Genomic DNA, 27284 nt, shown 5'->3' on the forward strand with positions numbered 1-27284 from the left:
TTTTTTTTACCCATCTACCAATAGTTGCCCTTCTTTGTGAGGCAATGGAAATCCTCCCTGGTCTTTGTGGTTGAATCTGTGTTTGAAATTCACTGCTTGACTGAGCGACCGTACAGATAATTGTATGTGTGGGGTACAGAGATGAGGCAGTTATTCAAAAATCATGTTAAACACTATTATTGCACACAGAATGAGTCCATTCAACTTATTATGTGTCTTGTTACATAATTATTTTGATCATGTTTTAATACTTATTGACTCAAGACATTTCAGCTTCTCATTTTTAATTCAAAAAAATATATATATTACACTTTAAATTTAATACATTTTGAATTCAGGCTTTAACACAACAAAACGTGGGAAAAGTCCAGAGGTTTGACTACTTTCTGAAGGCACTGTATGTAAAACACAGAGAATTTCACGTTTTTGACTGCACTCAGCCTTTAACCTGATAAATCCTCTTTCTTTTTCCTCTTTTCTCTATCTCCCTGTCCTCTCTTTCTCTCGCTTTCTGTCTGAAGGATTAGCCCTCTCCAGCAGCGGGACTCTCCTTCTTGGTCGCTGTGTGTTTTGTTTGTGATTTGCTTGAGTCCGTCTGTGCAGTGGTTCATTTCATGAGGCCCACTGTGACAGAGTGAATTGAGGTGGTTCACGGGGCTCTCTCTCTAGCCAGTACACTGATACGCCGCTGCCCTATCAGCCCTGGGCTACGTTCACCTCTGGATCCCCTCTCCTCTCTCACTTAGGATGGGATATACACATACACACGCATGCACATACACACACACTCCCCGACCGACTGGCTCCAACCCCAACACCACAACTCATTACAGGCTAGAAGGGTTAGTGAGGCTATGGGGCGTAGAGGATACCTGACACTATTTGTCTGCAGGTGTCAGTCTCTGTCACTGTGTAAGGCACTGTGTGTGTGTGTGTGTGTGTGTGTGTGTGTGTGTGTGTGTGTGTGTGTGTGTGTGCTGCGTACGTGCGTTTGTAACACACAGGGGCTATGGAGACATTCTCTGAGAGGATGTGCTGGCGATAGGTGTACTTGCTCTCCTCTTTCTGAAGCTGTTTTCTTTCAACACCCAGGAGTCCCCTATTCTCCTCTCTGTAGCCTGGGGCATGCCAGAGGAACTCAAACAAACCCTGTGAAAAAGGTTAAGTCCACCTGTATTTACTGTTGACTCTCACTTTGAACGAGAGCAACCTAGTGTGACTTTTTGGAAAAGTGAAATGAAAGAGAGTGGATACTTCGGTGTTACTTGGAGCACATTTATCGAACTGCAATGAACCGTAAAGTACGAAAGAGGAGCATAAAAATGGACATTGGTCTCATGTTTGTTGCCTGAACTTCCAAGCCCACTTGAAATTACATGAAAAAAGGCAGGCTCATTTTGTATGATTTCACTTTCATGTTTCATTTTTTTTGTGAACACTTTGTTGATTTACTTCGGTAGACATCCTTATCTCGATGGCTGAAATTAAGTTTAATTACGGTCTGGAAATGGTTTTCCAAACAGCCTGTGAAAAGCCTGCAGAGAATCAAGCTGAAACATAAATGTTTCTTTAAAAAGGCTCATACACTCATTCATGGTAATAGTGTTTTGCCATAATTTGGAACAGTGCTATAGGGGCTTTTAAAGACAGCTGAAAAGTGTGTGGTACTACAAGTTGACCTTGCCTGCCATTTTACTCCATGGTAATTTCCAAGGTCACACAGTACAGTAAGTATGTAGACACTGATCTAACGTTGGGTTTGCATCTCCTCCCTAATGATTACGTGTTCTTAATGCTTTGTACACTCATTGTATATCCAGTGAAATGTGAAACACTGAGTATGACCCATGGGTTGTTCATCTCACTGACACTGCTCTCACAGGTTTGTGACTTCACATTGTCGGAGCGCCGTGTTCACAGGAGTGTGTTTACTTGTGTGTGTTTGCGTGCGTGCATTTTTCTTTGAGTGTATGTGCGTGTGTGTGTCTGACACCTGGGCCCGGTTGTTATGACTTGAGCCTGTCACACTCATTGCCTCCTGTTGAACAACACCTGTTATCTTCATCATAGCATAGAGTATCGTACGTGCCTGCTGAGATGTGCATTCTCCTAGCAAGACAACGATGTGTGTGTGTGTGTGTGTGTCTGCTTGTGAGAGAGAGATATCGAGCGCTCCCCCTCATCTCCACACAGCTTCCTGTGTCCAGTGATAGACAACAGTAGCGTGTAAAATACAGTGCCTTGCGAAAGTATTCGGCCCCCTTGAACTTTGCGACCTTTTGCCACATTTCAGGCTTCAAACATAAAGATATAAAACTGTATTTTTTTGTGAAGAATCAACAACAAGTGGGACACAATCATGAAGTGGAACGACATTTATAGGATATTTCAAACTTTTTTAACAAATAAAAAACTGAAAAATTGGGCGTGCAAAATTATTCAGCCCCTTTACTTTCAGTGCAGCAAACTCTCTCCAGAAGTTCAGTGAGGATCTCTGAATGATCCAATGTTGACCTAAATGACTAATGATGATAAATACAATCCACCTGTATGTAATCAAGTCTCTGTATAAATGCACCTGCACTGTGATAGTCTCAGAGGTCCGTTAAAAGCGCAGAGAGGAGGGAATCACGTGACCCTTGAACGAGATGGCCGCATGAACTAAGAGCTCCGCACAAGTAGTTTCCAATTCCTAATCTTACCTCCACTCCAAGTTCACATAAATTTAGCTTAAGCAAGAAAAAGTCATGGCGACTACAAAAGGCGACACTACGGGTGACATTTTTACCCGGACCCGAGTATTAGCGACGGAAAAAGCCTCCAAGAAGAAGCTAGCTTCAGAAAAAACTAGCGCCATTAGCCAGGAGCAAGAGAACCCGCTCCCCCACGAGGCACAACGAATGCCAACCTCGCACTCTGTCGAAGACATCCTTTCTGAGTTGAGATCCCAACGTACAGAACTAAACACTAAATTAGATGCCATTAATTCTCAGCTCAGTGCGATAGGGGGCAAGGTGACAATCCTGGAAAACGCTTTGCCTGACATCAACAACAAGATAACCATAAACGCGGGGCGCCTGGACGAGGCAGAGGGGCGAATCCTATCCATGGAAAACTTATTGACAGATGCCATGGAAACAATAGCATATGCTAAAAAGAAAATCGAGCATCTGGAAGAGAAAACAGAGGACCTGGAAAACAGGGGGCGAAGGAATAATTGTGTTCTATTCAATCTGGGCGAAAAAGAAGAGGGAAACATGCCACTGATCCGCTACCTGCAAGACAAACTTCCCGAGTGGCTCCACTTGCCCACCGACAGGCCCATAGAACTCGAGAGAGCTCACCGAGCACTGAGGCCCCCACCAGCAGCCAGACAACCAGCGCGCCCAATCACCATACGTTTCCTGAGATTCACCGACAAGGAACGAGTCCTACAGGCAGCGAAAAACAACACCATCACAGTGGGAAACGCCAAACTCGCTTTACACCAGGACCTGTCAGCTGGAATACGCCGAAAGCGCCGAGAATTTGACGAAGTGAAGAAATACTCCATTGACCGAGGCATCTTCAGGGGATTCAAATACCCAAACGAGATCAGGATTCTTCACCAGGGAGCCTTGCGACACTTCAAAACTCCCGAAGAGGCAAAACGTTTTTTGAAAGACAATCCTGGCCAATGAGAAACAGACCAATGACTAAATGCGATTAATGCCATTACTAAAGGAGGTAAGACGACATATAGCCGATATCCAGAGATCCACCCCCTAAATGTCATTATAGCCGTCCAATTTATATTTATTGTCCTTTAACTGTATAGCCTAACCTAGGCCTACTAATGTTTCAGCCTACTTTTATTTCCCAGTTTTTTTGTTGTTGCTATTAATACCTGGGGTTCCCTATGTCCCTTGGGGGAGGCATATGTAGGCTGGGCTATTGATTTTATTTTTCTCCCCTCTTTTACTGGGGTCTGGACGAGGGCAACTGTGTTATTTACTCAATGCGGGGTGGAGAGGATGAGGCATTTCTTTGGTGGGGAGAAGGAGACGTTGTGCGTTGCTAACTGTTCCCGGTTTTTGTTTTATTCGGAACACAGAATTGAGACTGAGCGGGGGGGTAATAGATCCAACGGGATGTGTCGAGTTGTTTGGGAACTCGGCTGGGGTGTTCAGAGATTATTATTTTATGTACACCATTTATTTTCCTTTTATGTGAACGCAGCTGTAATTACTATCCACTTTTACCCAGCGATGACTTGCACTAAAGTTTGATTACTGCTCGATGACGATGACTAGTACCTTAAATCTATTGACATGGAACTGCCATGGTCTAGGGCATGCAATAAAACGAAAAAAGATACTATGTGCTCTAAAAAAGGAAAATGCAGACATTGCGCTATTACAAGAGACACACCTCTGTGATGCTGAACATGCCAAACTCCGCAGAGCTTGGGTGGGACAGGTGTATTTCTCATCTTTCAAATCAAACAGTAGAGGCACAGCCATACTTATCCATAAAAATGTTCCATTCATAATTGACAAAAACATATCTGATCCGGAGGGGAGATTTATTTTGATAACTGGGTCACTATATGGTCAACCAATTACTATATTAAACATATACGCCCCTAACACAGATACTCCTGCCTTCATGTCAAAAATGATAACCCTGTTCAATGAGCATTGTGTCTCCTTTGGCGTGGTGGCCGGAGATTTTAATTGTACCCTTAACCCAACCCTAGACAAATCATCTCAAGTCCCCACCACAAATCCTAGATCTGCAAAGATGTTGAACTCTCTTACTAAAGAGATGGGACTGATAGATATCTGGAGAGAGAATAATAGCTAATCTATGGACTATACATACTACTCTAATGTCCATAACACCTACTCCCGTATAGATTACATTTTTATCCCAAAGAGTTTCATAAATTCAGCCACATGCACAATCGGACCCATAGCACTTTCAGATCACGCCTTTGTCCACCTCTGCTTTGACCTCTGCAAAAACATCCCGAGGTCAAAGAGCTGGAAATTCAACACCTCCATGCTATCAAATGACGAGTTCCATACATTGGTAACTACATGGATAGACAACTACACACAAGACAATAAAGACTCTCCTGTTTCTCCGGCCACAATGTGGGACGCTGCTAAAGCCACACTAAGAGGTCATCTAATTGCATATGCTTCCTCTAAGAAAAAAGCAATGGAAGCACACAGGCTAGATCTTGAGAGGGAGCTGGAATGCTGTGAAAAAATACATAAACAATCCCTAGACAGCACCTCCTGGAGTCATCTTAAAGCAGCCAAAGCCAAACTGAATTTGGACTACACTCGGGAGATAAAAAAAAAAGTTTTCTTTACTAAACAGAAATACCATGAGTATAGCAATAGGCCCAGTAGATTGCTTGCTTACCAATTAAAAAAGGAGCAGTCAGAGCGTACAATCATGGCTATCCGAACAGCAGAGGACGAGGTCACATATGACCCAAAAAAGATCAATTTAACTTTTCATGATTTTTACTGCAAACTATATACCTCTGAGAGAAAACACACAGAGGCAGAACTCCACTCTTTCCTAGAGGGAATCTCGCTACCTAAACTATCAGAGACCGACCAGGAAGATCTCAACTCCCCCTTCACTCCTGAGGAGATCCTGGAGGCAATTACCTCCATGCCACCTAATAAGTCCCCAGGCCCAGATGGATTCCCCAGAGAGTTCTACAAAGCTTTTTGGCCCCAGCTCAGCCCTATCTTCATGCCAATGCTGGAGGATTTTTGCAAAAACGGAGTTCTCCCAGACTCAATGCACACAGCTCGCATTACAGTGTTGCTAAAAAAGGACAAGGACCCCCTATCCTGCTCGTCCTTCCGGCCCATAAGCTTGTTGGATTTCGACTATAAAATAATTACCAAATTGCTCGCCAAAAGACTAAACACTCTTCTTCCCAAAATAATAAAAGCGGACCAAACTGGATTTATTAGAGACAGATACTCTTCTGATAACATTCGCCGTCTTTTTGATATTATTGATCAAGTAAACGCACAAAAGACCCCTGTCCTGCTGGCTTCACTGGATGCTGAGAAGGCGTTTGACAGGATGGAGTGGAGCTTTCTGTTTTCAGTCTTAGAAAAGTTCAATATGGGCCCAAATTTTATTAAATGGATCAAATCACTATACTCTCATCCAAATGCCATGGTGACTACTAATGGACTGAACTCTGACAGATTCCCTCTGGAACGGGGCACAAGACAAGGGTGCTCGCTGTCCCCGCTGCTCTACTTGTTGGGGGCGGAGCCTCTGGCAGAGCTGATAAGGAGCAATCCAAGTATTATGGGTGTGTCTGCAGGTGGCCTGCAGCACAAGATTTCGCTTTACGCGGATGATGTCTTGCTCTACATATCCAACCCTGAGAAATCCCTCCCTCTCATTTTAGACACAATTGCTCAGTATGGCAAGTTTTCAGGTTATAAGATTAATTTTAACAAATCCACTGTCTGCCCTCTCAATATTACACTCACCAGCTCTATGAAGACACTTTGTCCTTTCCAATGGAAAACACACGGGTTTCAATACCTCGGGATCTTCAAAACACCAGATCTGAATAGCCTTTTTAAGGAAAATTATCTTCCACTCCTGGATCGAATCAAGAACGATCTCCAAACCTGGATCTCCCTCCCAATTAGCTTAGTAGGAAGAATTAATGTAATCCGTATGAACGTCCTCCCTAGACTAAACTACTTATTTCAGATGCTCCCATGCTATCTCCCAGTTTCCTTCTTCAAAACAACTAACCAAAGCATCACCAAATTTATATGGGGCAATAAAAAACCTAGGATCAAGTTTTCCACTTTATCAAAACCTGAATCTAAAGGTGGTCTTGCCCTTCCCTCCCTTCAACTGTACTACTGGTCTGCCCAAATCCGCAACATGCTAACATGGATCACAAACAGACAAGAGTCAACGTGGATTCAGATAGAAGCCCAATCCTGTGGTTCATTGCCCTTAAGCTCAATTATATTCATTAATAACTTTAGTGAAGTGGGCAACATAGCCAAAACCTTTGTGATTTACAGCACCCTACTAGCGTGGAGGGACTGTAAGAAATACCTGGGCATTTCCTCCCAAATATGTTCTCACTCGCCTATAGTAGGCAACCCAGATTTGCCAAAAGCCCTGAGGGATGCCAACTTTAATCTTTGGCATACTCTAGGAATCAGGACCTTTTCAGACCTATTTCATCAGAAAACCACTACACTGAAATCCTTTCAAGAGCTCTGCAGTGAATTCGATGTGCCAAGATCCCATTTTTTTAAATATCTTCAAATTAGACATGTAATTTCCTCATTTACCTCCAAGAGGAGGTTTAGAACTCAGTTGAATGAAGTTGAAACCCTTCTTGTCACAGCACAATCCATTAAAGGCAAAATATCTTACATCTATAGACTCCTTTCTGAGAAAGGAAGCTCCTCCTTTACTCCTTTGAAAATAATCTGGGAAAAGGACCTTGGTCTAACTATCAGTAGTGAGTTATGGGCGGAGGTTTGCGACAGGGTATACTGCTCCTCTACCAGTGTAAAAATGAAAGAATCTAATTACAAATTTTTGTACAAATTTTATTATACTCCTTTGAGACTCCATAGAATGAAAACAGATATGTCTCCTAACTGTAAAATATGTACCTCTGAAAGTGGAACCTATATGCATGTATTTTGGAGCTGTAGGGAGATTGCCAGATTCTGGCAATCTGTACATACTGCTGCACAGAAAATACTAGATGTACAGTTTGATATGACCCCGTGTATATATCTTCTTAATGCCCAGCAGGACTTTGTTTTGATCCTGACAGAGAAAATTTGCTTATGACTATTACATACTTTGCTAAGAAATGTATTCTTCTATTGTGGGCCTCTAATACCCCTCCTACATTTAAAATGTGGATTGACCAGATTGTTGACTTTCTTCCTCTTGAAAAGCTCACTTATGACCTCCACAAGAGACAGCCCAAGTTTGATAGACTCTGGTCTCCACTATTCAACTATATTTCAAACTGGACAGAGTGAACGGGGTGACTAGGGAAATGCGCAGATACATGTTGTGTAAGGTACTGTAAAACCTAAAAACGAATTCTTGGCCCGTCGTCTCAGCGAAGGCTTGAAATAGCTGATAAGAACCTTGATAGTGCTGCTGCAAGTGTTGTTTTTTTTTTTTGTGTGTGTGTTTTTATTTTAATTTAGTTTTTGAGTACGTGTGCGTAGGTGTGTGTATGTATATGTGCGTATGTATGTACGTACGTATGTGTGTATGTATGTATGTATGTATATATATATGTACCAAGGAAAATATATAGATTAAGACAAATAAATGCTTTTATTTGACTTTATCATTCATTTTAATTGTATTTTTATTTTTTCAAAAGTATTATTATTTTTTATTTTTTTATTTTTTTTAAAGCCTGTCACATCTGTGAATGTGGAATGTGTTCTGTTGGTTGATTGAAAAACAAGAAAACTTAATAAAACTTTAAATTGAAAAAAAAAAAGCGCAGAGAGCATCATGAAGAACAAGGAACACACCAGGCAGGTCCGAGATACTGTTGTGAAGAAGTTTAAAGCCGGATTTGGATACAAAAAGATTTCCCAAGCTTTAAACATCCCAAGGAGCACTGTGCAAGCGATAATATTGAAATGGAAGGAGTATCAGACCACTGCAAATCTACCAAGACCTGGCCGTCCCACTAAACTTTCAGCTCATACAAGGAGAAGACTGATCAGAGATGCAGCCAAGAGGCCCATGATCACTCTGGATGAACTGCAGAGATCTACAGCTGAGGTGGGAGACTCTGTCCATAGGACAACAATCAGTCGTATATTGCACAAATCTGGCCTTTATGGAAGAGTGGCAAGAAGAAAGCCATTTCTTAAAGATATCCATAAAAAGTGTCGTTTAAAGTTTGCCACAAGCCACCTGGGAGACACACCAAACATGTGGAAGAAGGTGCTCTGGTCAGATGAAACCAAAATTGAACTTTTTGGCAACAATGCAAAACGTTATGTTTGGCGTAAAAGCAACACAGCTGAACACACCATCCCCACTGTCAAACATGGTGGTGGCAGCATCATGGTTTGGGCCTGCTTTTCTTCAGCAGGGACAGGGAAGATGGTTAAAATTGATGGGAAGATGGATGGAGCCAAATACAGGACCATTCTGGAAGAAAAGCTGATGGAGTCTGCAAAAGACCTGAGACTGGGACGGAGATTTGTCTTCCAACAAGACAATGATCCAAAACATAAAGCAAAATCTACAATGGAATGGTTCAAAAATAAACATATCCAGGTGTTAGAATGGCCAAGTCAAAGTCCAGACCTGAATCCAATCGAGAATCTGTGGAAAGAACTGAAAACTGCTGTTCACAAATGCTCTCCATCCAACCTCACTGAGCTCGAGCTGTTTTGCAAGGAGGAATGGGAAAAAATGTCAGTCTCTCGATGTGCAAAACTGATAGAGACATACCCCTAGCGACTTACAGCTGTAATCACAGCAAAAGGTGGCGCTACAAAGTATTAACTTAAGGGGGCTGAATAATTTTGCACGCCCAATTGTTCAGTTTTTGATTTGTTAAAAAAGTTTAAAATATCCAATAAATGTCGTTCCACTTCATGAATGGGTCCCACTTGTTGTTGATTCTTCACACAAAAATACAGTTTTATATCTTTATGTTTGAAGCCTGAAATGTGGCAAAAGGTCGCAAAGTTCAAGGGGGCCGAATACTTTCGCAAGGCACTGTATATAGAACATCCTTGCACATGCCCAGAACTATCTATACCATAGAGAGTGATTCCTCCTTGTCGATGTGACCATGAATAGAACCCCCCCCCCCCCCCCCCCCCCCCCCAGCCAACCCTTTGATGTAAGGGGTCACAGAACTCCCAGCCCCCCTTCTTAGCGCCAGGTGGACATAGTTAGACCCCGGCACGATTGGCAACCCCATAGGTGCCCCTAAACACAAGTACACACATGCAGGGTTATTGTTCAGGCATGGTGGAGAGGAGACGGTCCAACTCATCAGGAATGAGGAAGTTCAGTAGGGGTGTCTGAGAGACATTCTAAAGCAGGGGTAAGCAACAAGATTCAGCCGTGGCTCAATCTTGGTCGGAGCGGATAGTCGGGGGGCTGGAACATAAATATAATAATTTGTACACTGCAAATTGACCACAACTAAACCCAAAAAGAGGTTAAATTGGATAATATCAATAATTTCATACCTTGATTACATTGAAACATGATCACATTTTTCTATTTTTTTTATGAGTGGAAATACATTTCTATTTTTAGCTGAATTCCTGGTGATCTTTTTTGACCAAAAATGAAAATCCCCCCCCAAAACCCTGTTCTAAAGGATGATGGTATCAGGTATGAAGTTAAGACCCAGATGTAGACAACGTCAAATTAACAATGGTTTAATAATCCAACAGGGGAAGGCAATAGATCAAGGCAGGCAGGGATAAGTAAACCAGAGGTGGGGCAATGGTCCCGGAAGCCAGGCAGGCTCAGGGGCAGGCAGGTGTACTCAGAGTCAGAACGGCAAGGGTCAAAACCAGGAGGGCGAGAAAAAGAGAGACTGAAAACAGCAGGAGCTGAAACACAAAAACGCTGGTTGACTTGACAAACAAGACAAACTGGCAATAGACAAACAGAGAACACAGGTATAAATACACAGGAGATAACGGGGAAGATGGGCGACACCTGGAGGGGGTGGAGACGATCACAACGACAGGTGAAACAGATCAGGGTGTGGCAGATGGTTTCTTCACTGCGGTGGCAGGAGACAAACACAACATGAAGGTTAATGGTAGGATAAGGGTTTATTTAGTGTTTATAGATGTCCCTTAGAGTTACAAGTACACTCAAATCATATTGCTTTGTCTTTGAAATCATTAGATTGTCTAAACCACACATTAACCCTTCCTTACATAAGCCAATAAACCAATACATATATTTCAAACCAGGTTTTACTTTTACTCTTACTGTAAATGTTACTCTTACTGTAAACGTTACTCTTACTGTAAATGTGCACAATTCCTAATACCTACTGCTGCTTTATTTAAACCATGTAGCCACACAGAACAATGCTATTACTGGCTTGACTTCTGATTATGATTTATTGCTGTCAGTAGCTCCCAAAGGACCTTCTAGAAGTTACCATATACTCTAGAAAACTGTTTCCCTTTGCTTTCCATATGTGCGTACACAGGCACTCTCTGGCGATTTCTCTTTTATATTCAGACCACAAACACACACTTTCTCTCAGTAGTGAAGGCTCATGGAGTCCTGCTCTCTCTCATTCCTTGTGTGTGTCTTGTCTCTCTCACTCCCTTTCCCCCTGTATCTCCCTCCCATGTCTCTAACCCCCCCTCTCTCTCTCACTATCCCTCCCATCACTCCCCCTGTCTCTACCTCCTTGTCCCTCTCCCTCCTTGTCTCTCTCCCTTTTTGTCTCTCTCCCTCTCCCTTCTTGTCTCTCTCCGTCTCCCTCCTTGCCTCTCCACTCTCCCTCCTTGTCCCTCTCCCTTCTTGTCTCTCTCCCTCTCCCTTCTTGTCTCTCTCCCTTCTTGTCTCTCTCCCTTCTTGTTTCTCTCCGTCTCCCTCCTTGCCTCTCCCCCTCTCCCTCCTTGTCCCTCTCCCTCCTTGTCTCTCTCCCTTCTTGTCTCTCTCCCTCTCCCTTCTTGTCTCTCTCCGTCTCCCTCCTTGCCTCTCCCCCTCTCCCTCCTTGTCCCTCTCCCTTCTTGTCTCTCTCCCTCTCCCTTCTTGTCTCTCTCCCTTCTTGTCTCTCTCCGTCTCCCTCCTTGCCTCTCTCCCTCTCCCTCCTTGTCCCTCTCCCTCCTTGTCTCCCTCCCTTCTTGTCTCTCTCGCTCTCCCTTCTTGTCTCTCTCCTTGTCTCTCTCCGTTTCCCTTCTTGTCTCTCTCCCTTCTTGTCTCTCTCCGTTTCCCTCCTTGCCTCTCCCCCTCTAACCTCCTTGTCTCTCTCTCTCCCTTCTTGTCTCTCTCCCTCTCCCTCCTTGTCTCTCTCCCTTTTGTCTCTCTCCTTTCCCTTCTTGTCTTTCCTTCTCACTCTCCTCTCTCTCTGCTCAGTGTCTGGGCTGGCTCAGGCTCTGTGTAGCCATGGTCTCTTTGATCACAGTGAAAGGGTTGGAGCTTTAAAGCGTCTGCTATTTCCACTGTCAGGAGCCCCTCTCTTCCCCTCTGGTTTAGACTTTCAGAGCCGTGGCAGGGAGGGCTGGCGGGGAAGGAGGGATGGAGGAATCAGGGGAGGGGAAACTCTGTCAACCCGGGCCAGGAGAGGCCTCTGACACCTGACTGATCTCTGCTCCTCTCTCATCCGGTCTGGGAGCACAAGAAGCTAACCCACCTCTCTCTCCCTCTTCACATTTCTTCTGGTGGATGGAAGGATGGGTGGAGGGTGTAGGAAGTGTTCGGAGCTAAAGTGACCATGGTTCTGTACTGTGTCTTTGTAATGGTAGTTAGCTAGCCTCTGGACTCTCTGAATACATTCCAAATGGCACCTTATTCCCTAAATAGGACACTACTTTTTTTCATAAATGGAATATAGTGTTGTCACGATACCAGAATTTTGACTTTGAAATCGATACCAGGTTTATTATCACAAAACTTATCATGATTATCATTATACTCAATACCAAAACAATACCACAGCAAAAAAATAAGGCGTATTAGCTTAAGTCACAGAATGGCACTTGATCCAGACAGATAAACTCAGCTACTGCTCTGTTCAATTGTTGGTCATCTTTTGAGTTCAGTATCATTATATTTGAATGTTCTTACGTCAACATTTTTCACAGACAGCCATGTATTCATTAATTATACAATCATACAATCAATTTGATTTTGTTTTTACCAATATAACTACATAACAACATAATGGTAATCATTTATTTGAATGATAAATCTCTATTGATAAACTGGCTAAATCAAGATATAGCCTAAGTTCATTCACAGTACAGGTGAATTCATATTCAATTGGAGTATGTGCAAGCATTGAGTTGAGCTTGTTTTGGCTCATTTCATGGGGCTACAGATCACAATCTGTTTCCCTTCCATTTGGGACAGATTTTACTGTACTGATAAACAACATTTGCATTGAAGTAGCTTATTTTATAAAAGAGCGCACTGTCTCTTTAACCAGTGATGACGTCATTCATGAGGCAAGAGGGGGAGCCCTATTCACACTCTGGCTGAATCACAAATCACCCCCTTCCTGTCACTACTCTGCCCCTGATTTGCATGTTCACGAATGCCTCCGCCACTTGCACAAGTGTCCCAAAGCTGAGGGAGTGAAAATTATCGAGGGTTAAGGGCTAATTAGACTCTCAGATAGCCACGTCGACCGACCCAGCAAGGCTGCAGGCTTCAGAGCAAAGTGCTATCCCAACATACACTGTGATATGTTTGGACTTGTGCAATTTCATACAAAAGAATGGAGAGACATGCCTAATTATATGTCACATGCATTTGTTTGTGTCTGATTTTGAGACTTGACACATGTAACATATGAAATACGTTAAAATTAAATGTTTAAACTGTTATTGAGGTTTATATCTTGTAAAATTACAGGGGAATTTGTTCATTTGAATTTCATATTTGTTTTATTATTTAAAAGTCAGGAGTGTCTCCCGACGCTGATGGGTTTATTGTTCCCCTCGCCACTCTCTCGAAGTCCCCCTTGGAGTTTCGTCGGCAAAATGTGAGAACAGAGGGCCCTCAGAGCGATTTGGCAGGGGCGATGGGATGGTTTGAGATTCACCGACAGAATCAGTTCGCTGAGGCATTAGATCATCTTTGGGAGAGATGTGAAAGGGAGACCGATTTATGTTAATAAAGTTTTGGTGGCAATACATTTTTTTATCAGCATATCTTGCGTACTAGGGGTAGTGAATTGATCTTGTCTTTAGCTGTAAATCAAATCAAATGCTTCATAAACAACAGGTGTAGAATAACAATGAAATGCTTCCTTACAGGCCTTTCCCTCCAATGCAGAGATAATTATAATAGAAAGATAATAATAAGAGGAATAAATAAATAATGAATAACGATAACTTGGCTATATACACTTGGTACCAGTACCGAGTTGATGTGCAGGTGTAACGTCTGCTTCCAACTCACACCCTCAAACACGTAGATCTCCTGAACGTTGCTCATTTTCCAGCCCACTTTCCAGCTCACACTCTCAAACACATAGATCCCCTGAACGCAGCTCACTCTCCAGATCCCAATCAACTCAATTCTAATCACCTGTTCACATACCTGTATGTCATTATCACACACTATTTAGTTCAGTTCTGTGGACCCCATCACTGTGAGGGATTGTTTGTTTTGTGACACAGCTTTCGGAGCGCTGGGTTTCCCGTGATTTACTCATGTAAATAATTTTTTTAAATCCTGCCTCACTAACGACTCCTTTCTCCTATTCCCTGCCTGTACTTTAGCCGGATTTCGAATTTCCTGTTATCTACCTATTGCCTGATCTCCCGGACTAAGTTACTAGTCTTTTCCCTGCCTGTACTGTTGCCCTTTGGGACCCCCTGTGAATGACCTTCTGCCTGCCCCTGGACCCAGCTACCTGCCTCCTCCTGTGGTCCTTTGCAATAAACACCTGCTGCGCCCTGTGCTTGAAACCAGCTCTCTGTCTCCCTCGTGTTCATTATAGCAGGGGTATGAGTTATTTGAGGTAGATACATATAAGTAGGTGTAAAGTGCGGGATTGTCTGAAACCAGCAACTCTGAGAACTGATGAAACTGTGGGCTTGCACAACCAAAGAATTTCTGCACAAACTGTCAGAAACTGTCTCAGGGAAGCTCATCTCATTCTTATCATCCTCACCAGGGTGTTGACCTGACGGCAGTTCGTCGTTGTAACCGACTTCAGTGGGCAACTGCTCACCACCGATGGCCACTGGTACGCTGGAGAAGTGTGCTCTTCAAATGGTGGTCACACCAGATGCTGACTGGTTTTCTGATCCTCACCCCTACCTTATTTGTAAGGTATCAACAGATGAATGTCTGTATTCCTAGTCATGTGAAATCCATAGATTAGTGCCTAATTTATTCATTTCAATTGACTGATTTCCTTATAGGAACTGTAACTCCGTAAAATCTTCGAAATCTTAGATACATGGAAAGTAGGGTGAATACGGAGAGCACAGGGTAACAAGAGACAGACAGCAGTGGAACTAAGGACTCTAGAGATGGGAAACGGAACAATGATACAGGGGAACAGTTTGCGAGACTACCCGAAGGGGTAGGTCCCGTGTAGACAGCTATACACTCTGCCTAATGCGATAGCGGGGAGTCCAGCGGCGGTCCGCTTGTTGACGATACCTGGAGTTGGTCTTGAGAAGTGCTACCCGAGCTCTTCTCCTGGTAAGTCGACAACGGCGGACGAACATCTGGGTCAAGGGTACGTTGACTTCCAGTTCTTGTTCTGGGAAGAGAGGAGACTGATACCCCATGGAGTACTCAAAAGGGGAGAGTCCCGTGGCAGAACAGGGAAGGGTGTTCTGGGCATACTCCACCCAGACCAGTTGACTGCTCCAGGTAGTTGGATTGGTTGAGACCAGGCATCTTAGGGTGGTCTCCAGGTCTGGGTTAACGCGCTCTGACTGGCCGTTCGATTGGGGATGGAATCTGGAAGATTGGCTGGCCGACACCCCAATAAGGGTGCAGAATGCCTTCCAAAACTAAGATGAGAATTGAGGACCCCGGTTGGAAACCATATCCACTGGGAGGCCATGGTTCCGGAAGACGTGCTACACCATGAGCTGGGCCGTTTCCTTGGCAGAGGGAAGTTTGGGAAGAGGGATGAAAGGAGCGGCCTTAGAGAACCGATCCACTACTGTCAGAATGACGGTGTTGCCATCAGACGGGGGAAGCCCAGTGACAAAGTACAGAGAGATATGGGACCAGGGACGATGAGGGACCCGTAGTGGCTGAAGAAGGCCAGAAGGAGATTGCCGTGGAGTCTTGTTCTGTGCGCACACCGTGCATGGGGCGACGAAGGCAGAGACGTCAGGAACCATTGTGTGCCACCAGAAACATTGTCGGTGGAATGCTCAGGTACGGCGGGAACCTGGATGACAGGTTAGCTTGGAGGAATGAGCCCATTCCAGGACCTGGGACCGGACTGAGTTAGGGACAAATAGCCGGTTAGCTACGCCCCCTTCAGGTCCAGGCTGGGAGCGTTTTGCCTTGTAAACCAGGGTCTCAATACCCCAACCCACTGTGGCTGCAAGGCATGAGGTAGGGAGAATGGTTTCGGAGACCGAGGGTGTGGCAGAGGAACTGTATAGGCGGGAGAGAGCATCCGACTTCACATTTTTGGACCCTGGGTGGTAGGAAATGATGAAGTTGAATCTAGTAAACAAGAGAGCCCACCGGGCCTGCCTGGAGTTAAGACGCTTGGCTGTACGGAGATATTCCAATTTTTTATGGTTGGTCCAGACCAAGAATGTCTGTTCTGCTCCTTCCAGTCAGTGCCTCCACTCTTCCAACGTCATCTTAACTGCCAGGAGTTCTCGGTTGCCTACGTCATAGCTATTCTCTGCAGGATTGAGACGATGGGGACAGGAAGGCACTGGGGTGAAGCTTTTGGTCCTGGGCAGATCGCTGGGACAGGATGGCCCCCACTCCAACATCAGAAGCATCAACCTCAACCACAAATTTATGAGACGTGTCCAGATGGATGAGAATGGGTGCTGTTGTGAACAGATGCTTCAGCTCCACAAAGGCTTTGTCGACAGCTGGAGACCATGTGAACGGTACTTTGGGGGAGGTGAGTGCTGAGAGGGGGGCCGTCAGGGTGCTGTAACCCCGAATGAAACGACGATAGAAGTTTGCAAAACCTAGGAAACGTTGCAACTGCACCCTGGACGTAGGTTAAGGCCAATCCACCACTGCTTTCACATTTCCAGGATCCACCTGGACCCTCAGCAAGGACATATCCCAGAAAGGCGATTGTAGAGCGGTGGAACTCACACTTCTCGGCTTTCGCAAACAATTTGTTCTCCAGGAGGCGCTGAAGGATCTGCCTGACATGAAGAACATGTCGTCATGAAGCTGGTTGAGAGAATGCCTAGAGTGTACAAAGACACCAGTGTTTTACCCAATACATTACTGGGAGTTTATATATATAGAGAGAGTGTGCAACTCTCTAGTACAAAAAGTACAAATATTTTTATTAAAAACAATATATGGATTATGTTTTAAATTCTCATAAATGTGTGGTAAATGTTTAATTTTCCTATTGAACCTTTCTAGCGCTAGCGGAACCCCTCGACAACATTCCGCTGAAAAGGCAGTGCGCGAAATTCAAAAATATGTTTTAGAAATATGTAACTTTCACACATTAACGTCCAATACAGCAAATGAAAGATAAACATCTTGTTAATCTACCCATCGTGTCCGATTTCAAAAATACTTTACAGCTAAAGCACAACAAACGATTATGTTAGGTCAGAGCCAAGTCACAAAAACACACAGCCATTTTTCCAGCCAAAGATAGGAGTCACAAAAAGCAGAAATATAGATCAAATTAATCACTAACCTTTGATGATCTTCATCAGATGACACTCATAGGACATCATGTTACACAATACATGTACAGTGGAGCAAAAAAGTATTTAGTCAGCCACCAATTGTGCAAGTTCTCCCACTTCAAAAGATGAGAGAAGCCTTTTCATCATAGGTACACTTCAACTATGACAGACAAAATGAGAAAAAAAATTCCAGAAAATCACACTGTAGGAATTTTTATGAATTTATTTGCAAATGATGGTCGAAAATAAGTATTTGGTCACCTACAAACAAACAAGATTTTTGGCTCTCACAGACCTGTAACTTCTTCTTTAAGAGGCTCCTCTGTCCTCCACTCGTTACCTGTATTAATGGCACCTGTTTGAACTTGTTATCAGTATAAAAGACACCTGTCCACAACCTCAAACAGTCACACTCCAAACTCCACTATGGCCAAGACCAAAGAGCTGTCAAAGGACACCAGAAACAAAATTGTAGACCTGCACCAGGCTGGGAAGACTGAATTTGCAATAGGTAAGCAGCTTGGTTTGAAGAAATCAACTGTGGGAGCAATTATTAGGAAATGGAAGACATACAAGACCACTGATAATCTCCCTCGATCTGGGGCTCCACGCAAGATCTCACCCCGTGGGGTCAAAATGATCACAAGAACGGTGAGCAAAAATCCCAGAACCACACGGGGGGACCTAGTGAATGACCTGCAGAGAGCTGGGACCAAAGTAACAAAGCCTACCGTCAGTAACACACTACGCCGCCAGGGACTCAAATCCTGCAGTGCCAGACGTGTCCCCCTGCTTAAGCAAGTACATGTCCAGGTCTGTCTGAAGTTTGCTAGAGAGCATTTGGATGATCCAGAAGAAGATTGGGAGAATGTCATATGGTCAGATCAAACCAGAATAAAACTTTTTGGTAAAAACTCAACTCGTCGTGTTTGGAGGACAAAGAATGCTGAGTTGCATCCAAAGAACACCATACCTACTGTGAAGCATGGGGGTGGAAACATCATGCTTTGGGGCTGTTTTTCTGCAAAGGGACCAGGACGACTGATCCGTGTAAAGGAAAGAATGAATGGGGCCATGTATCGTGACATTTTGAGTGAAAACCTCCTTCGATCAGCAAGGGCATTGAAGATGAAACGTGGCTGGGTCTTTCAGCATGACAATGATCCCAAACACACCGCCCGGGCAACGAAGGAGTGGCTTCGTAAGAAGCATTTCAAGGTCCTGGAGTGGCCTAGCCAGTCTCCAGATCTCAACCCCATAGAAAATCTTTGGAGGGAGTTGAAAGTCCGTGTTGCCTAGCAACAGCTCCAAAACATCACTGCTCTAGAGGAGATCTGCATGGAGGAATGGGCCAAAATACCAGCAACAGTGTGTGAAAACCTTGTGAAGACTTACAGAAAACGTTTGACATCTGTCATTGCCAACAAAGGGTATATAACAAAGTATTGAGATAAACTTTTGTTATTGACCAAATACTTATTTTCCACCACAATTTGCAAATAAATTCATAAAAAATCCTACAATGTGATTTTCTTGATTTTTTTTCTTATTTTGTCTCTCTCATCTTTTTAAGTGGGAAAACTTGCACAATTGGTGGCTGACTAAATAATTTGTTGCCCCACTGTATGTTTTGTTTGATAATATGCATATTTATATCCAAAAATCTCAGTTTACATTGTCGCCTTACGTGCAGTAATGTTTTGATTCCAAAACTCTCATAATAAACATTGATAAAAGATAGTAGTGGTATTCACAGAATTAAATATAGACTTTTCCTTAATGCAACCGCTGTGTCAGATTTCAAAAAAACTTTACGCAAAAAGCATAATCTGAGAGCTGCCCTCAGAACCCAAAACAGCCAGAGGAATAGCCGCCATTTTGGAATCAACAAAGTTAGAAACAACACCATAAATATTCACTTACCTTTGATGATCTTCATCAGAAGGCACTCCCAGAAATCCCAGTTCGACATTAAATTACTGATTTGTTCCATAAAGTTCCATCATTTATGTCCAAATAGCCACTTGTTGTTAGCGTGTTCAGCCCAGTAATCCATTTTCATGAGGCGCAAGCATTTCATCCAGACAAAACCTCGAAAAGTTCCATTACAGTCCTTTAGAAACATGTCAAACTATGTACGGAATCAATATAAAACATCAATAATGTTCCAATCGGAGAATTCCTGTCTTCAGAAAAAGCACTGGAACGCGAGGTAACTCTGTCAGGAGCGCGCCTAATGAGACCGAGGCTCTCTGCCAGACCACTGACTCAAACAGGTCTCATGAACCCCTAGTTTATAGTAGAATTCTCATTCAACTTTCAAAAGACAGTTGACATCTAGTGGAAGCCCTAGGAAGTGCAACCTCATCCATATATCAATGTGTACTCAGTAGGCAAAGCTTTGAAAAACTACAAACCTCAGATGTCCCACTTTTTGGTTGGATTTTTCTCAGGTTTTCGCCTGCCATATGAGTTCTGTTATACTCACAGACATCATTCAAACAGTTTTAGAAACTTCAGAGTGTTTTCTATCCAATACTAATAATATGCATATATTAGCATCTGGGACAGAGTAGGAGGCAGTTCACTCTGGGCACGCTATTCATCCAGGACTGCCCCCTATCCCAAAAAGGTAAAAAATATATTGTTAAAAACAAGCTGTTCAGTTACTTACTACTCTGGCCCTCAGTGACTGCCAGCAGCAGCAACTATGCCTCTGTGCAGGCCATGCGAACATTGCTTGGGTTGTGTTTGCTTGCTATTTGCAGTGCTTGACTTAACTGAAATAGGTTCCTGTACTAATTTAGGGTGCCAGCACTGTTTATGTTTAGATGCAGGAGCTCCACAATACTTTTGAGCTAATATTCTATAAGAGGAACTGGAGCTCAAGTAGTATACATTTGAGGTACCGGTACTCAGCTAAGGTGAGCTTCTGCTCAAGTCAAGCACTGGCTATTTGCCATGAGGGGGAAGAGCGTCAACAGGTTTTCATAGCATCCATTACCGTATAGCAGCAACAAGTAAATTGATCGTCCTGGGGCGCTCAAATGTGTGTTCAGTTAGAACTTCTTTGTTTGCTCAAGTCTCCTCCTCCCAATGAGTTTTTCGCTCCAGACAGCTTACTACAGCATATGACTAAATTTGCTCTATCAGTTACAGATGGAGCTAAAGCAAATTATAAGGAACTTGTAAATAAATAATCATAACAGTCATAGCAGCCTGGGACCTGATAAACCACATCCAACGAGAGTCTAGGGACAGAGGGAAACACTAGCTAGAACTTTCTCATTGCGGCTCTGATAGTACAAAAAAGCATGGCTAATTCTATTGTTTCCCCCTGAGGTTGTTTATCAGGTTCTACTGTAGGTGACAGAGCGACATGTTGTTTGGACTAAAACAGCATAAAACCAGGTGTGTCAAATTAATTAGCCAGCTACAGTTATTTTAAGAAATTGTGAGAAATATTTTATCAATGTTTTGGTCAAATTACCACTTATCTACGTTTGATAAGCAGCTTGATAGGTAGCTGGAAGCTTGCTAGATAGTTATCTCCCATGCCAATTTCGAGTCTTTCTAAACTCACATCTTACTAACTCGGAAATATGAAGTTATTTCAAAATGAACTTTAACTGGCTAGCTCATCATGCTTTGTGACACAATGTTAACTAGCTATCCCCAGACCCCAGTTAAATCATGTGTTTTCACTTATTGCATTTGTGTGGTTGTTTCATTCTCCCTGGTGTACTCGTTCGTTCGTGAGCTGGGTACTCGTTCTAAATAGTATGATCTAATCTGTTCAAAACAGTGTCAGCATTTGCAGCAGTGGTCATTCGGTTTTTGACATGCAAAAGGTGTATTTATGCAGTTGTTCAAATGCACAGATCACTTTATATATCTTCTCAAAGAAACTACCGGTAGTTCGAAAACTTGGCATCGAATTTCTGTCATGCTGCTTTGTTGACACCTCCAACCGTCTCGCGCCCCAGGTATTCAGCCAATCAGTGTCTGCTACTGCTAGTACTGTAGCTTTATTGGTCTATTGTTCTTCAAGCAATGTGTATGCAGGTTGCTTACGATTTCAAACCTTCTCAAACAGCCTGATTCATACTCTTCTGGGGATAATAGACTTTACAGTGTCCTGCTATTAAATAATGTACAGTAAAAACACTGAGTGTACAAAAAAATGAAATACACCTTGCTAATATTGGATTTGCCCTCAGAACAGCCTCAGTTCGGTGGGGCATGGACTCTACAAGGTGTCGGTGGGGCGGCAGGGTAGCCTAGTGGTTAGAGCGTTGGACTAGTAAACGGAAGGTTGCAAGTTTAAACCCCCGAGCTGACAAGATACAAATCTGTTGTTCTGCCCCTGAACAGGCAGTTAACCCACTGTTCCACTGTCATTGAAAATAAGAATTTGTTCTTAACTGACTTGCCTAGTTAAATAAAGGTAAAAAAAAAAAAGTGTTCCACAGGGATCCTGGCTCATGTTGACTCAAATGCTTCCCACAGTTGTGTCATGTTGGTTGGATGTGGGTGGTGGAAAGTGTGAAAAACCCAGCAGAGTTGCAGTTCTGGACACACTCAAACCGGTGCACGTACCATACGTTCAAAGGCATTTAAGTATTTTGTCATGCCCATTCACCCTCCGAATGGCACACATACACAATCCATGTTTCAATTGTCTCAAGGCTTGAAAATCCGTCTTTTCCCCTTCATCTAGACTGATTGAAGTGTATACCAAACATTAGGAACACCTTCCTAATATTGAGTAGCAACTTGCCTTTTGCCTTCAGAACAGCCATAATTTGTCGGGGCTTTGACTCTACAGGGTGTCAAAAGCGTTCCACAGGGATGCTGACCCATGTTGACTTCAATGCTTCCCACAGTTGTGTCAAGTTGGCTGAATGTCCTTAGGGTGGTTGACCATTCTTGATGCAAACGGGTAACTGTTAAGTGTGAAAAACCCTGGATTCACCTGGATAATCTATGTCATGGAAAGAGCAGGTGTACTGAATGTTTTGTATACTCAGTGTATATGAGTGACTGTGTCCAACACACCAACACCTGTTGTTATGTTGGGCACCTACTGACCAACGTTTTATTTCTTCTCAATGACATGTATTGCTAACATAAAGGTTTAAGGAACTACAGGAAGGCACTACATTGCGACAAGACAGAACAGCTCGTTCAATCAGGCATAATGGTCTTGTAAGTATAAAAGCAAAGCTTGCTTTCATATAATTAAAAAAGCTTGAGACGGTAGTGGAATGGGATTAGTGGGTTTGTGAAGAATCCAATACTTTAACGTGTATGCAAATCACAAATCACTTATTTGTGGGAGCACCTCCTCTAATGAACTGCTGCGTGGAATGAATTAGGCTGTTTAAGGTTTGAATCCTCAACAACCTGCCTACACATGGTTTGAAGTACAATACCAACATAGCTTCTGTAGTAGGTCAAAGCTGTGTGCTGGACAACCTTGGCAGAGCATGGGTGGAATAGGCATAGTGGTGCTCATGTGAATTACTTTTCTTTTCAGCTTCAGACCAATCCCTACTTCTCACTTAAAATGTTTTTGTTGTTGTTGTAATTAATCTGATAGTTGTTCTCCTCAGGTGTGTTTGTGTAATGGTCACCATGTGACAGTGACATCAAAGTGAGTTTCACTCAGCAGCTGTGTTGATCTGTGTAAATGAGGCGTACTATGGTGGCCTGTGGGTGCCTTATCTTCTGCCCTTGTACACAAACACACACACACACACACACACACACACACACACACACACACACACACACACACACACACACACACACACACACACACACACGTGCACCGAAGGGGAACAGGGACAAGGGTGCCTTGTTTACTCAGAGAAGGTGTCTCGTGACTCAGAGGATAGGAGACGTGCAGAACCACTGCTAGGGGATGGAGGTAGTGTCATAGTCAACATGATAACACTGGTATCAGTCATCAGTTTCATTTAGATTAATTCACTCTCTAATCATTGGTTCTCAAGGCTACTACTCTGGCTGTGTCCCAAATGGCACCCTATTCCCCATATAGTGTACTTCTTTTGACCAGAGCCCTTAAGGGGACACATTTTGGGACTCCCAAAGAGAAATTCCTTAAAGCGTCCAGCTAGTCCAGAAACATCTTAGGTTGTACTCCCAAACTAAACAATTTATGAGCTTCCCCCCCTCCAAAATCCTCTTTCCCAACCTCCAACCTTTACTTCAATCAGCTTCCTTTGTATTGTTTCCTTAATAGAGATGACTCCTCTTGAGAAGACAAGAGCACTCCATACATACCTGCTACAGCATCACAGAGACTATGAGACTATGCACTCAAACAGAAGGAAAAAGAGTGCTTAAAATTCACCTCATAGTAGTCCTTGTGGGTTAATTGGCGCAAGCTTGTTGAAAAGTAAGAAGTAGAAGAGGGTTTGTGTGTGTGTGACTGTCTGAGTGTGTGTGTGTGTGTGTGCTCCAGTATTTCCGCTCCTCAGCGTTCATTATTGGCCTGAGCTCTTTCATTAGGGGGTTGTGATGGGGAAGGACGTGAGGGGACGAGAGGGGCTGGTGGGGGCCGGTAGGGGACTTGGGGACAGGGTCCAAGGGTGTAATTGGGCTGTTCCGGTCCCCTGGCCTCGCTCAAGGTCACTCCAAGCCAAACTCTGAGCCAGGCTCCTCCTTCACTTTACATGGATTATTCTCTCTCTCTCTCTCTCTCTCTCTCTCTCTCTCTCTCTCTCTTTCTTTCTTTCTCTCTCTCTCTCTCTCTCTCTCTCTCTCTCTCTGCTACTCACTTGCTCACTCACTCTCTTTTCTTCATCTTGTTCTCTCTCTCTCTCTCTCTCTCTCTCTCTCTCTCCCACTCCCCCCACTCCCTTCCCACACTCTTTTCTCATCTCGCCTGGGGACCATAGTGACAGGCCTGTCCTATGAGGAGCCACAGTGGATGAGATGAGGGTCTAATTCACTCTAATCTCCCAGCCTCTTAATGTCTAGGCTGATGTGGATTTCTCCTCATCCTCCAGGGAGGGTCTTTCTCTTCAAGGCCATCATTATGAAGTTTTCAAGCCCTCTTAGCCAATTTTAAAAAGGGAAACAGTATTAGTTGATTCTTCACTTCAGTGTCCTGAGCTAGATGTTGAGGTTCTAATGTACACATTTGCTGTGTCGAGAACAGAGATTTTGGATAGTACAAGTCAAAAGTCTGGACACACCTTCTCATTCAAGGGTTTTTCTTTATTTTTACTATTTTCTACATTGTAGAAAAGTAGTAAAGACATCAAAACTATGAAATTACACATATGGAATCATGTAGTGACCAAAAAATGTTAAACAAATCAAAATATATTTTATATTTGAGATTCTTCAAAGTAGCCTCCCTTTACCTCGATGACAGCTTTGCACACGCATGGCATTCTCTCAACCAGCTTCACCTGGAATGCTTTTCCAACAGTCTTGATGGAGATCCCACATATGCTGATCACTTGTTGGCTGCTTTTCCTTCACTCTGCGGTCCAACCTATCCCAAACCTTCTCAATTGGGTTGAGGTCGGGGGATTGTGGAGGCCAGGTCATCTGATGCAGCACTCCATCACTCTCATTGTCCTGTTGGAAAACAAATTATAGTCCAACTAAACGCAAACCAGATGGGATGCCGTATCGCTGCAGAATGCTGTGGTAGCCATGCTGGTTAAGTGTGCCTTGAATTCTAAATACATCACAGACAGTGTCATCAGCAAAGCCCACCCAAACAGCCACACCTCCTCCTCTATGCTTCACGGTGGGAACCACACAACCGCCTCACAAAGACAAGGCAGTTGGGACCAAAAATCGCAAATTTGGTCTCATCAGACCAAAGAACAGATTTCCACAGGTCTAATGTCCGTTGCTCATGTTACTTGGCCAAATGCAATTCTCGTCTTATTATGGGTGTCCTTTAGTTGTGGTTTCTTTGAAGAAATTCAACCATGAAGGCCTGATTCATGCAGTCTCCTCTGAACAGGAAACTGCGTTTATATGGGCTGCAATTCCTGAGGCTGGTAACTCTAATGAACTTATCCTCTGCAGCAGATGCAACTCTGGCTCTTCCATTTCTGTGGTGGTCCTCATGAGAGCCAGTTTCATCATAGCGCAGGATGGTTTTTGCGACTGCACTTTCAAAGGTCTTGAAATGTTCAGTTTTGACTGAACCCCTACCTTGTCACAACACAACTGATTGGCTCAAACGCATTAAGAAGGAAAGAAATTCAAAAAATGTACTTTTAACAAGGCCAACCTGTTAATTGAAATTAATTCCAGGTGACTACCTCATGAAGCTGGTTCAGAGAATGCCAAGAGTGTGCAAAGCTGTCATCAAGGCAAAGGGTGGCTATTTGAAGAATCTGAAACATAAAATATATAAAATAATTTTTTGGGTCACGACATGATTCCATATGCTTGTTACAAATGTTAAAGTTTCTGGAAAGAAATTTCACAAATTAACATTTAACAAGGCACACCATTCCAGGTGAATAACTCATGAAGCTGGTTGAGAGAATGCCAAGCGTGTGCAAAGCTGTCATCAAGGCAAAAGGTGGCTATTTTGAATATATTTTGTTTAACACTTTTTTGGTTAATACATGATGCCATATGTGTTATTTCATAGTGGTGATGTCTTAATTATTGTTCTACAATGTAGAAAATAGTACAAATAAAGAAAAACCCTTGAATGAGTAGGTGTGTCCAAACTTTTGACTGGTACTGTGTGTTGGTATGGTTCACAATTCTTGTTGTGGGATAGACAGATATTGCTTTACAAGTTTCGTAAGACCTATTCTTTACTTACAATAAAGCTGTTATAATACCTTGAGTTTGAAGGTAACACTTTTCAAATATAATGGTTCTGTCATGAAATGAACCTGATCTTAGATCAACTGTACATACAGTATGTACTTATTTCTTCTATTTTTTTTCTCCCCATTTGTCTGTGTAGGCCTCCTTCGCTGGCCGGCAGTCCGGCGTTCTCCGACATCTCCCTCATCCGGATCTCGCCCCACCGGAACCCCTCCGTGGGGGCCGAGTCACCCTTTAACCCACCACATCCCTACATCAACCCCTACATGGACTACATCCGCTCACTTCACTCCAGTCCCTCACTTTCTATGATCTCTGCAGCCAGGGGCCTCAGCCCTGCAGACGGTAAGTCCCCACACACCCTATTCCCTATATAGTGCACTACTTTTGACCAGGGTCTGTCGATTTCCTATATAGTGCACTACTGGTCAAAAGTATTGCACTATATAGGGAATAGGTTATTATTTGGGACCCAGAACAAGCACTCGCCCTCTCATGAGTCCCCATACAATCAAGTATTATTTTAAGGCACACAGAGTCCCATAATATGGAGTTGAATAAGATAAACGTACTACATACTCTTCTGTAATCTGTCTTTCACTTGAGCATAAATCCCAGAGCTAGTTAGCTGTAGTAAATACAATGCAGTTGTGCTGTATCACACAGATGTGCGCTCCCTCTCTCTTAAGGCCCCTCAGTCCCCATTTTGAAGAATAATAATGTACTTTGTTGTTGACCAATATGTTCAGCTAGTGCAATAAGAGTGTTCAGTTATGATCTCTTTAGGTTTGATCCCTAATACGAAGTGCTTCATGTCAAACAAAGGTCATG

At 43.3% G+C, this 27284-nt stretch overlaps 1 protein-coding gene across 1 annotated transcript in view; it reads left to right on the forward strand.

Moving 5' to 3' along the window:
* LOC139420492 (transcriptional activator GLI3-like) overlaps positions 1–27284 on the forward strand; it is a 171477-nt gene that overhangs the window by 112960 nt on the left and 31233 nt on the right. Inside the window, exon 5 of the mRNA XM_071170697.1 lies at positions 26593–26798. Within this exon, the coding sequence (XP_071026798.1) occupies positions 26593–26798 (206 nt within the window). The remainder of the gene's footprint in view (positions 1–26592; positions 26799–27284) is intronic.

This window comes from Oncorhynchus clarkii, chromosome 11 (assembly GCF_045791955.1).
Source record: "Oncorhynchus clarkii lewisi isolate Uvic-CL-2024 chromosome 11, UVic_Ocla_1.0, whole genome shotgun sequence".
Taxonomy (NCBI): domain Eukaryota; kingdom Metazoa; phylum Chordata; class Actinopteri; order Salmoniformes; family Salmonidae; genus Oncorhynchus; species Oncorhynchus clarkii.